At 33.9% G+C, this 13,150-nt stretch overlaps 1 protein-coding gene across 1 annotated transcript in view; it reads right to left on the reverse strand.

The window, feature by feature from the left end:
- The window catches only part of LRP1B (LDL receptor related protein 1B), a 2,241,805-nt gene that overhangs the window by 111,282 nt on the left and 2,117,373 nt on the right, over positions 1-13,150 (reverse strand). The window contains exon 83 of the mRNA XM_088842364.1: positions 6,531-6,695. Within this exon, the coding sequence (XP_088698490.1) occupies positions 6,531-6,695 (165 nt within the window). The remainder of the gene's footprint in view (positions 1-6,530; positions 6,696-13,150) is intronic.

Here is a 13,150-nt window from a genome sequence, read left to right on the forward strand (position 1 = left end):
GATGATTTTCAGTGACTGTAGATAATGTCTTAGGGAACTAACTCTGACATAATCTAGATTCTCAAAATTAGTTTTCTTAATCACACTCACTAGCTTATATCTAAAATATGCCACATAGAGTGTTTCAATTTAAGTAAAACTACAATTTAGGAATTTACAAGAATCTTTGACATTTGAATTAATAATTCAGTTACAGTAGCCAACAAAATAAACATGACAATAATCATGTTTGTAAAATTTTCAAAATGGTATACTTATTGAATGTATATTCAATATAGCATTACTACATACTTAGTAATTTTAGAGCAAAATTTGCTGGGTAGCTTGATTAAAAGTAATATGTTTCTAAAAGCATGTATTTTCATTTGACTATTATTAAGGTATTTTTTCAATAATTTTATGTAATTCTGCATGTCTTTAAAAGTTAGACTTATTTAGCAAACAGTTTTTAAGTTGGTTATAAAAATGGTATTCATCAGTTTGATTTAATTGATATTATATGATTTTAATAGGCAAAATAACTTTTCTGCTCACTATTGGACAAATAAATTATAACCCTTTTTTCTACTTAAACTCACCATTTGAAAATGTGTCATTTACTAAATATTTGGTAGTAGCCTATAAGGGAAAAGAATATACATATATCTGAATGACTTTGTTGTACACCTGAAACTAACACAATATGATAAATCAGTTATACTTCAATAAAAAATTAAAAATATATATATTTAAGAACAAGTTGTTTGATTGATTGCCATGAAGGAATGTTGGCAAAAGTAATTAAATGTGAATTTCTTAAGAGACTATGACTGCTTATTATCTTTGATAGGTAAGTAACTGCTAGTGACATCATTGGTTGGTTCTCTTTTAAGCAATTTACTTGAATTCATACTTATTTGTCTATGTGAACCATGCTGCTTACCCTATTTAATTTGATCTTGTGCTTGTAAATTTTTGTCCCTGGTCATAATGTTTTATACCTGACTATTCTTCTATGTATACAGTCATTATTTAGTTTGACACACACATTCTGACGTAGCAATAAAAGCATTTAACTGACAAATAAGCTGCAGAACATATTGAAACATATTAACATTCAATGCTCTTCTCTGAAAGTACTATGTAAAAGGTACATATTCCTTACTCACAACGTCTTTACTATTTGGGCAAAAGCTACATTCTTATTTCTTCCCACAGAATAAAATAATAAGCTGAGAGATAAATCACCACAGCATTATTCAGGTACTTACTGTAATGCAATCAGAAAGCCTGTCTCCTGACCTCTAATCCCCAAGACGACTCTCCTTTGTGAAATCTGTCTTCACTTTCACTTAGATTCAAGTGATAAAAGTTTTGAATGCTTTAAAAAATCGCTAGTCTTTTTGATAAAGAGGTTTGACACTCTATTTTCCACTTAATATAATGTTTTCTTGGACTGAAAGTGAGTGCCCATTTATACATAATTTTAGCAAGTTGACTATAGCTGTCGGGTTGTCTTAAGTATCACAAAGGTTACAGAGAACTATGCAGCAAAGCCTGACAAGGAAAAGAAAGAACTTGGCTTTATCAAGCTCCCTCCCAGTTACTACTTAATATATTCTGACATGTTTCAAATTGTAGGTCACAATCTATTTATACTTCTGGAAAGTTCATTCTCAGACAGCATTGTGGAAATGAGATTGAAACATTTTTGTCTTTTCCATGAATACAAGTAAGCCAACTCAAGCCTTCTGACACTAAATAGTTTAGTGTTCCTCTCACCATATGGTCCAAATGAACCAGTAAATTTGACTTACACAGCCAGAAGCATAATTAGAGAGAATCCTACTTTCGTTCTCTCATAGGTCTGTTATAAAAATTCAAGGACCAAATACAGTGCATGGCACTTAGTAAGCAGCCCTATGTGTGTGTGTGTGTGTGTGTGTGTGTGTGTGTATATATATATATATTTGCCTATATATATATATTTGCCTATATATATATATTTGCCTATATATATATATTTGCCTATATATTATATATATTTGCCTATATATATATAAAAGCAAAAAAACCCTATCTATATCTATCTATATATATAAATTATCATTATCCTGACAATGATCATAACTAGTTTTATTTTAATTTTTAATAAGTATTGTCTGATTCTAAAAAGAAAGCATGGTGGAACATTTAGAAAACAACAGAAGTGTAATGCAGGACCTATTGCGTATGCGTTTTTTTCCATATTATATAAACAAGCTTCTTTCCTGTGCTTTTAAGCTTTATAATACAATGTGATTTTTCTCTATTTTTCTTTATTATTATATAGTTTTCAGTTATAGTGTTTTTTATCGTATATCATTCATCTTTTAGACATGCTATGTTTTATATATTAACTACTTGGATTCAGGTTTTTATTCCAATATTATATTATGAACATTTCACTTCCAAATATTTTACTTTTTATTATGTAATCTTTGGAACATGTGTCTAAAAGTGACATTATTTAGGTAAAGCTGCATATTCCTATGTCACTTATTTGTTAAACTATATGCACCATTTTATTTTTTCAATTTTATACTTTCAACTTATTCTCTTCGGTTCTTAAAAAGCAAAGAGGACCAAATATCCAGCTCTGGGTGCTTTCTAAATATAATCAGTATCTATTTAATATGTTAAGGGAGTTAGGACATCAAACTTAATTTAAATTAAAAACAGCCCTTGTTAAAAGTGAAAGAAAAACAAAGGACTGTTTAAATGTATGTTCAATCTTTATCATTAATTAAGTGATTGTGTACTTCACATCCCAGGTACATAAGTGACTTGAGAGATAACAGTACATAGTTTCATTTTCTGTTTCATGATTTTTCAAGGGTGTTCACAAGTTCCTAGCTTAATTTGCCTTTGAACAAACACTTTTAGGGCCATCAAATTTGATCATAATTGATGACAGTCATATATGCCACCATCATATTTTGGGCATTGACCTGGACAGAAAGATCTTGAATGAATGAGAGAGAAATTTATCTCCATCTACTTGTCTACTATAAGGACCTTTCCTATTGCAGTAAGACTTTCATTTAATTTTTCTTTCCTTAGTGGAGCCTTCCCTCCTCCAGCTTCATTCTTGGGAATAAAATTTTTCAGCCCCAAAGTAGATAGATGTGGTGACAGAGCACTGCAAAGAGAGCCTCTTCTATCTTCTTGTTGAATTTGTTTAAATAGCTCAATACCAATGCTGCTGCTGCTGCTGCTGCTAAGTCGCTTCAGTCGTGTCCGACTGTGTGCGACCCCATAGACGGCAGCCCACCAGGCTCCGCTGTCCCTGGGATTCCCCAGGCAAGAACACTGGAGTGGGTTGCCATCTCCTTCTCCAATGCATGAAAGTGAAAAGTGAAAGTGAATTCGCTCAGTCTTGTCTGACTCTCAGCGACCCCATGGACTACAGCCCACCAGGCTCCCCCATCCATGGGATTTTCCAGGCAAGAGTACTGGAGTGGGGTGCCATTGACTTCTCCTACAATACCAATGCATTTCTTACCAAAAAAAATTGCACGATTACCTCTTCATCTAGCCAATTTTATACATTTTCAAATTTTCCAAATTAGAATTGCCTCCCTTTATGCATAATTCTAAACTTTTATGAGTGGGAGTATTTGAGAATATTGCCCCAAATTTACAAAATTTCTTGCTCCATTCCTCTAAATTGACTGTGTAGAAAACCTTGATTCATTTTGATATAAACATTCAAAGTCTAAATTACAGATCTGTTACAGTAAGAAAAATACCACATAGTGTGAACATATCTTAGAGAATTAATATTTGTAAAAATGAAGATTAATTGTGCACATAACATAAATACCCTTCTGTAGCAGAGCTGAAAATATAATTTCATAAGTTATTCTCTATTTTCCATAAAAAATGACTGAATAAGTCAATGCTTTACTCTATTTTCCATTGCTCTGCAAGGCAAACTTTATCTTAAATGTATCTTCCTATGAGCAGGTCACAGAAATGAACTACATGGACCTTTGTTGATATAGTCAATGTCAAACTGTTTCATTTTGTAGTACCTTCCTATATGGATACAACTCAAACTTTTTTTTTTTTAGTTTTCTTCATTACAAAAACCTTAAGGAATGAGGAAAAACTCATTCCTACATACAGAATTTTAATTATGCCTCTCAGATGTGTGACTTTAATTAACTGGTGACATTTTCTTTGTTCAATTATTATAGTTATATACAACTGTCATAAACTTATAAATTTTAATTAAGGCTGCCCCAAACCCTAGTTATATAGTGTCCACATAGGAATTTGCCAAAGGCTTAACTGTAAGTAAACCAACAATGAATAAATCCATGAACTGCCCACTGGGATTTGTTTTACAAATTAACATTTGTATGGAGATAATGAAGTTCTGCAGTCTGTAATACCAAACAATGTTTTATAAAACCACATTTTTAAAAGTGAAAAATGTATTGTAAAAGACTTAATTAACTATCATATTATTTGTTACTATAAAACAATAACCACATGGGTATATATCAAGTTGAATTCATATGAGAACTCATTTGCATTACTAATTAGAAATATATTTTTTTTCTGAATGTGCTTTCTAGATAAGTCAAGATCTAATACTCTGGATATTAAACTTGATAATGTACGGGTTCTAGATAAATCAATAGATAAACTTGATATATTGTGGATTTTAAGAATTCAGCAAGGTCTGGACAAATGATTTGAATGAAACATTAAAAGTTGTGCTGTATTTATATATAGCTCACAGAAGAGTACAGTGTTAATCGCTTAGTCATGTCCGACTCTTTGCAACCTTGTGGACTGCAGCCCACCAGGCTCTTCTGTCCATAGAATTATCCAGACAAGAATACTGAAGTGGGTTGCCATTCCCTTCTCCAGGGTATCTTCCTAACCCAGGGATCTAATTCGGGTCTCCTCCATTGCAGGCAGATTCAAGGAAGCCCATATATAGCTCAAGTCAGGATAGCAAATTCAACGTTTCAAAGAGATTTTTCTCTTTGGATTCACTTCAGGTTGAATAGGTAGCCATAGTTTGGAGTGTCAAACCCTTTCGTTGGCCTAAATATTTCCAAAGATAAATATAAGAAACTCATCTGGTCGCAACCCAAATATTATCCTAATAAGAAAATCAAGAGGTAAATGACTCTAAACACCTCATTTGCATAAAAAAGCATCTTCCCTAAAGCCAAGCAGTATGTGTGTTGTAAAATATAATTACAGGACACAACCTCTTACCTCACATTCAATAATTTTCATTTGCATATTCGTTGAAGGTCTCAGTACACAGCTTTTCCAATGGCAACAGAATATACTTTGTGGACTGGCTCCCCCGCAGGCAGAATGAATATATGTAGTAAGACTCCTAATGCCTTTTTAAATTTAATCAACCTGATGAATTCTTGTTGAGAATTCTAATGAGTAGTTAAAATTATCTTAATGATCCATTAATCATATCAAAAATATTTATAAGCATAAAACTATCAAAGAAATAGTCATGTTTTTACTCTGAGAATGTAAATCAGAAAATGGCTTGCAGCTCCTGAACGGCACTGAAAATGCTTCTTCATGTGGCTCTTTCAGTTATCGTTATGGTAAATACCGCAAAGAATAACAAGCAATAGAAGCAGTGAGAAATTCAAGTATGATGAAAATTAACCATGGAGCCGGTGTGAAGAACATATGAATTGATTTTCCATCTGACTATCTAAATCTGCACTTACTGTAGAAGAACTGAATGTGCATAGATTGCCTTCTAATTGTTGCACAATCTCCTTTGCACTAATATTGGAATTTGAAAGTTATATTTTTATTATGCATTAGGGTTAATTTTTTCCCAGTAGGAACACATTTTAAATGTAATACAAGTCAGTAGAGAAATATATGTTAATGTTCATTTATGAGCTGTAGAAAACACTTTTTGCAAGCACAGCTATAACATAAATTAATAAGAATTTCTTTTATATCCAAATATGTAGTAACCTGATGTTTCCAAAGCAATGTGTTTTGAATATACTATATTGTAATATCAACACAGTAGTTTTGATTTTAGATGGAATTTTTGATACTATAAGATATACTGATATAGTATGTATATATTTCAAATAAATCTAATTTTTAATGACATGAGTTTTAACATTAGGCAAACTTGGATTAAAAATATATATATTTTGGAGTCAAAAAGATAAGGCTTGTAAAACTGATTTTCCCTCATCATTTTAAGCCAGAGTCAGAATATCCATAAGCCCTGAGCCCTGTCAATGATAAGCATTTAACACAAGATAGTGATCATTATTATTAATTTTTGTGACTTGAACTTTGATATACTCAAGTTAGAACAATTGCAATTGATTATTTTGAATTAATTATTAGATTTAATTTTTATATTTGCTATTAAGACACCAGGAATGATATTTGCTATAATTCAACATTAAGTATTTTCTATATATTTTTCACATGTAAGGAAAATTGCACATTATTTGCACATACAATACCACTCAATTATTTACCCAAAACTGATGGCACACAAGTTCCTCCTTTTTGACAGTAGTTGCTACAGTGGTTGATTTCACATCTTTCTCCTGAATAACTAGGCCAACAGTGACACCTCAAATCACCCTTCTCATTTAAAATGCATCTTCCTCCATTTTCACAAGTCAATTTGCATGAATCATCTGGTTATAAGAAGAAATGTACAAATTAGCATGTCATTCAGTAGATGGTAGAGTAAGAAAAATTCAAATAAAAATTAAATACTAAGACTTAACTTCTTTTTTTTCATAGAATTCCAAAACTAAATGCACCTAATATAAAAGTAGAAGAAACAAAATACTATCTGAAAATAGAGAATCAGATTTCAACTATTGTTGAGGGGGAACACAAATATTCAATTAACTTTTATTCTTTTTCAGGTTTAAAGCGTTATTTACCATTTTTTATGCTTGTTAAAACATTAAGAAAACTAACTGAAACTTTCTAAAAATAAAATATTTTCCAAACAATAAGTGTTTTTTTCAAAGTATGGGGAAACATGGCTTATTTTTCAAGGAGTGTTTGATATTAAGCCAAACTGAAATAAGTAAGCTAAATATTATAATATATATATGTAGTCATACATATATATAGTATAGTGAGCATATAGAAACAAACACATATATATATATAATTTATTATAATTTATAGTATAGGGAAACATTTAAATGAAAAAATACTTTTCGATGTACATACTTATAAATTATTTATAAACACACAAAACAAAATGTTACTTAGATTTGATACAAGGTGATGATAAGTGTCAGAAACATCTATTTCCATATATAAGCTGATTAGGCATAATTTGCCTACATAATACATTTTGGCTTTGAAAAGGAAATGATGATCATTCCTTGATTTAAAACAGAATTAGTTTTAAAAATATGATGAGTCTGATTTATGATAAAGATTGGTTTGGAATCATTTTCTGGATTATTTTTCTGTATGTATGGACATGGCCTTTCTCCATTAGAAATACTGCTCTGTGTAGACCAGGGCGCAATGTCCAATGGAACAAAGACAATTAATAATAGTTTAAGAAGCAGTCTATCCAGAAAATACCTTTTTCTAAAGTCATGGTTATTTTGTATGAAGTCAAAACAACCTATATTCTTTGCTCAAGATACACTGACCTAGACACAGCAGCAGCTATCACTGCAATAATCACAAGAACATCTTAAAGAGCCTCAGTGATGTTAAATGACACAACAATTCAAGTATCCTAACTAAATAAGTAGAGACAATCAGCAGTGTCAAACAGATTCTGGTATTTTTGGCATTGCAAAACAGCTTCCAATACTTTTTCAAGTAGGGAGGCTTCAGGTTGGCATTACTAAATTCTGCATTTGTTGCTTTTGAACTGTGGTGTTGTAGAAGACTCTTGAGAATCCCTTGTACTGCAAGGAGATCCAGCCTGGGTGTTCTAAAGGAGATCATTCTAAAGGAGATCAATCCTGGGTGTTCATTGGAAGGACTGATGCTAAAGCTGAAACTCCAATACATTGGCCACCTCATGCGACGAGTTGACTCACTGGAAAAGGCTCTGATGCTGGGAAAGGTTGGGGGCTGGAGGAGAAGGGGACGACAGAGAATGAGATGGCTGGATGGCATCACCGACTCTGTGGACATGAGTTTGAGTGAACTCCGGGAGTTGGTGATGGACAGGGAGGCCTGGCGTGCTGTGATTCATGGGGTTGCAGAGAGTTGGACACGACTGAGCGACTGAATTGAACTGAACTGAACTGAACTGAATATGAAGTACTCTCTCATGAAGCACCATATATATATATACATGGTGTAAAGAAAGTGACAATTGATATAGTAAGATTTGCTTTTAGGTCCTAGTTCTGCTGCTTACTATGAATAAATTAAACTATCCAAGCCTTAATTATTTCTACTTTAAGATAGCTTTAATGACATATGTACAGTTTAACTCATAGATTTGTTGTGAATATTAAATAAGAAAGTTGAAAGTAAAAGTTAAAATTATAGAGCTTTGTAAATTTTTAGGTACATAAGTAAATACCATACACATATACACAAATGAGAGTCTGAGTTCTAGCCATACTGGAATAGTACAAGGATGGAGACCTGTAATCTGTGTCTACAAGGTGTATTGCTAAATTTCAACAGGAAATTGAGGCACTCATTTGGTAAATTACCAAGTGACAATCCTAGTGAGCATTATGTACTGAGTGCCCATGAGGTGCACTGAGAATCCAGCTCACACGGAATGGAACCTGTGAAAGCCAGAAGGTGAGCATTGGAGGGACTCAGTGAAAGTTACTAAGACTGGACTGGATTACAAGTGTGAAGGAAGGAATTGAAGGAAAGGGAATTTGAAGAGATAAGCAGAGTGTCACAGGAGATTGTTGGATGTTGGACTTTTCCTCAAAAGTAGTGTTAAGTCTTTGAAATGTCTAGAATGTCTAAGAATGACTATAATGATGGGGTTAAACTGAAAGCATGGGGACTATTAGGATTCTGTTTAAATTGTCCAGGCTGGATAAGATGATGGCTTTAAAATAATGTAGGATAGATAAACGTAGACATATTCTAAAAATAACTAGAAGATAAAAATCACATCAGAGGGAAAGAAAAAACTAAGGATAATCCTTTAGTTTCAAACTCAGGGGCAATAAAGTGTTTTATCTCTGAATGTATTAAATTGGAAATACCTATTTAAATGAAATAATGAAGTGGGAATCTCTAGCAAAGCGTTGAATACAGACATCAAACTCTCAAGAAAGATCTGGAGTGGAAATAACATTTGCTTAGTTTAAAATTTACCAAAACATTTCTAACTCTTTTAGCATGAAACATCCTAAGTGGAGTTGTGAATGTGAATAGTGAAGATAACTATTAAAGATATTATGATCACACTTAGGATTACTAGGGGAGGGCGCAGTTTCACTGGTGGATGTTCTATGTAAAACACATATATATTCAAGATCTCTACACGTTAGGATATGTGCATTTCTATAATGTGCCTCATTAGGCACCAGAAATTTAAACATATGACACTGCCTGTTGAAATGAAAGTGGAGTTACAGTCTTTCAACTAACTTTAATAGTTCTATAATGAAAACGGAAGCTGCTTTTGTCAATATCTAAATTGCCCCCAGAAGCCAAGCTCCAGCAATTATAATCAACTGTAGGGAAGAGAAGGTGAATACTTCTCCAAGAATGGGTAACATTTGAATTTCAAATTTCCTACACGGAAGATTAAAAATACTCAGTGTGCTCATCATTTAACAATAGCAGCTAGAGAAAGGCAAGTAATTATAAAGAGCAGAAAAAGTTAGCTATATCAAATGGTAATGTCAGGAAAAATTTAATTGGCTTTTATCTACACTAATCAATATTTCTAAACTCCATTTATTTATATTCTTAACCAAAGTGTTCCAAGTCATCCATTACCAAAGCTCATATATATAAAGGTCAATGTGAATACTTTTAACACTTGCATTATTTAATATATAAGATTTTTTTTTATTAAAAATAAATTTTGAGGTGTTTTTTGTAATCATGCCTTTCAGGCTGGGCTGAAAACATAAAACTAAAATTTCTAAAAGAGTTTAAGATTTTGGTTAAGTGTGTATTTAGATAAAATGCTTCCTCATTTAAAACTTGGGAAGTGAAAAGTGAAAGTGTTAGTCACTCAGTCATGTCTGCCTGTTTGTGAACCCATGGACTGTAGCCCACCAGGCTCCTGTGTCCATGAAATTAGTTAGATAAGAATGCTGTAGTGGGTTGCCATGCCCTTTCCAGGGCATCTTTCTGACCCATGGATTGAACCTGAGTCTCCTGCACTACAGGCATATTCTTTACCAAAAAATTACTTAATTTTTTTTGCTACCTTCATGACAGGTTTATATTAGAGTGTTGTGTGTCTACTTTTTGCAAGGCATTGTGCTGAGCACTTTCTGCATGTTATTTCTAGTATCTTCCAATTACTCTGGACATGGGTACTTTCAGTGGATTGGAGGCACTAGAGTGCATTATATGTGATGAAGACTGTGGAGTGCCTAGGCACACCTTAGAGTACTACCATTATTAAGTGTTATTAGACAATCAATTGAACCTCTCTATACTTCAATTTTTCATTTGTAAAAACAGGGACAAAGAGAGTATAACATCATCAAAGCTTTGTGGGGATTAAATGAAATAATGTGCATATGACATAGTTAAAATAAGTCTTGTACATAAGTCTTCAAGGTATTTATCCTTTTACCAGTAGTGGTAGTATTTATTGTTAATTTGACTATACACAGAAGAAAGTGACACTGAGGGAGTATGAGGCCAAACAAATTAGTTAAGTGATAGATCTTGAGGGGAGCTCAGGAGAGAGGTGATATAATTAGGGCTGATTTGTGGTGTTGTACGGCAGAAACCAATACAACATTGTAAAGCAATTCTCTTCTAATTAAAAAATACATTTTAAAAAACACAAAAGAAAAGTAATTAAAAAAAAAAACTTCCCTTGAAAAAAACAAAGAGGGGTAGATTTTGGTTTAATCCACAGCATCACCTCAGCTCTATCCCAGGTCAAGTTTTTCCTATGTCAGTCAGTCAGTCAGTTCAGTCACTCAGTCAAGTCTGACACTTTGTGACCCCATGTACTGCAGCATGCCAGGCCTCCCTGTCCATCAATAATTCCTGGAGTTTACCCAAATTCATGTCCATTGAGTTGATGATGCCATCCAAAAATCTCATCCTCTGTCGTCCCCTTCTCCTCCTGCCCTCAAACTTTCCGAGCATCAGGGTCTTTTCAAATGAGTCAGCTCTTTGCATCACATGGCCAAAGTATTGGAGTTTCAGGTTCAACACTAGTCCATCCAGTGAACACCCAGGACTGATCTCCTTTATGATGCACTGGTTGGGTCTTCTTGAAGTCCAAGGGACTCTCAAGTCTTCTCCAACACCACAGTTCAAAAGCATCATATCCTTGGCACTCAGCTTTCTTTATAGTCCAACTCTCACATCCATACATGACCACTGGAAAAACCATAGCCTTGACTAAACAGACCTTTGTTGACAAAGTAATGTCTCTGCTTTTTAATATGCTGTCTAGGTTGGTCATAACTTTCCTTCCAAGGAGCAAGCTTCTTTTAATTTCATGGCTGCAATCACCATCTGCAGTGATTTTGGAGCCCAGAAAAATAAAGTCAGCCACTGTTTCCCCATCTATTTGCCATGAAGTGATGGGACCAGATGCCATGATCCTAGTTTTCTGAATGTTGAGCTTTAAGTCAACTTTTTCACTCTCCTCTTTTACTTTCATCAAGAGGCTCTTTAGTTCTCCTTTGCTTTCTGCGATAAGGGGCGTGTCGTCTGCATATATGAGGTTATTGATATCTCTCCCAGCAACCTTGATTCCAGCATATGCTTCCTCCAGCCCAGCGTTTCTCATGATGTACTCTGCATATAAGTTAAATAGGCACGGTGACAATATACATTCTTGAAGTACTCCTTTTCCTATTTGGAACCAGTCTGTTGTTCCATGTCCAGTTCTAACTGTTGCTTCCTGACCTGCATACGTATTTCTCAAAAGGCAGGTCAGGTGGTCTGGTATTCCCACCTCTTTCAGAATTTTCCACAGTTTATTGTGATCCACATAGCCAAAGGCTTTGGCAAAATCAATAAAGCAGAAGTAGATGTTTTTCTGGAAATCTCTTGCTTTTTCGATGATCCAGCAAATGTTGTCAATTTGATCTCTGGTTCCTCTGCCTTTTCTAAATCCAACTTGAACATCTGGAAGTTCATGGTTCATGTATTGCTGAAGCCTGGCTTGAAGAATTTTGAGTATCTTCCTATGTATTTGTTGATTTTGGATTATTGAATAAACTATTTGTATTATTGGCTTCCCACATTGCTCATTGGTAAAGACTCTGCCTGCCAAGTCAGAGATGCTGATTTGATCCCTCGGTTGGGAAGATGTACTCAAGAAGGATATGGCAACTCACTCTCATATTCTTCCTGGAGAAACCCATGGACAGAGGAGCCTGGGAGACTACAGTCCATGGAGTTGCAAAAGAGTCAGACATGACTTAGTGACTAAACAATGACAAGGACATTCACATTAAGTAAAGGGGCAAAAGGGAGGTTATGTAGAAGAGATAGTCTTATCTATTTATAAAAGAAAAACAACAAAAGCTGTCTGCAACTTTGTAATTAAAAATAAAAAAACTTCTAAATCCCAAATCAATGTAAAAGTCACACTAGTAGCATAAGTTGTGTGCTTCCACACAGAATACTAATCTCTCTCCCAGGAGTCTTTCCCACCCCAACAACACTGTAAGTAGACTTGGTGCACAGGAGACATCTTTGAGAGTACTGCTTATGGTTGTCTGGAGCTAGTGAAAATGTGGTACATCATCTTCAAGGAAGGAGGTGTTGACATTTTGAAGAATCTGTTTCCAAGATGTTACAAAGAACTTGCAAATAGGTGGGAATCTATGGAAACAGTGAAAGACTTTATTTTGGGGGTTCCAAAATCACTGCAGATGGTGACTGCAGCCATGAAATTAAAAGACACTTGCTCCTTGGAAGAAAAGCTATGACCAACCTAGATAGCATATTAAAAAGCAGAGACATT

Source organism: Moschus berezovskii, chromosome 2 (assembly GCF_049115385.1).
Source record: "Moschus berezovskii isolate FMDL1 chromosome 2, NW_MosBer_1.0, whole genome shotgun sequence".
NCBI lineage: Eukaryota > Metazoa > Chordata > Mammalia > Artiodactyla > Moschidae > Moschus > Moschus berezovskii.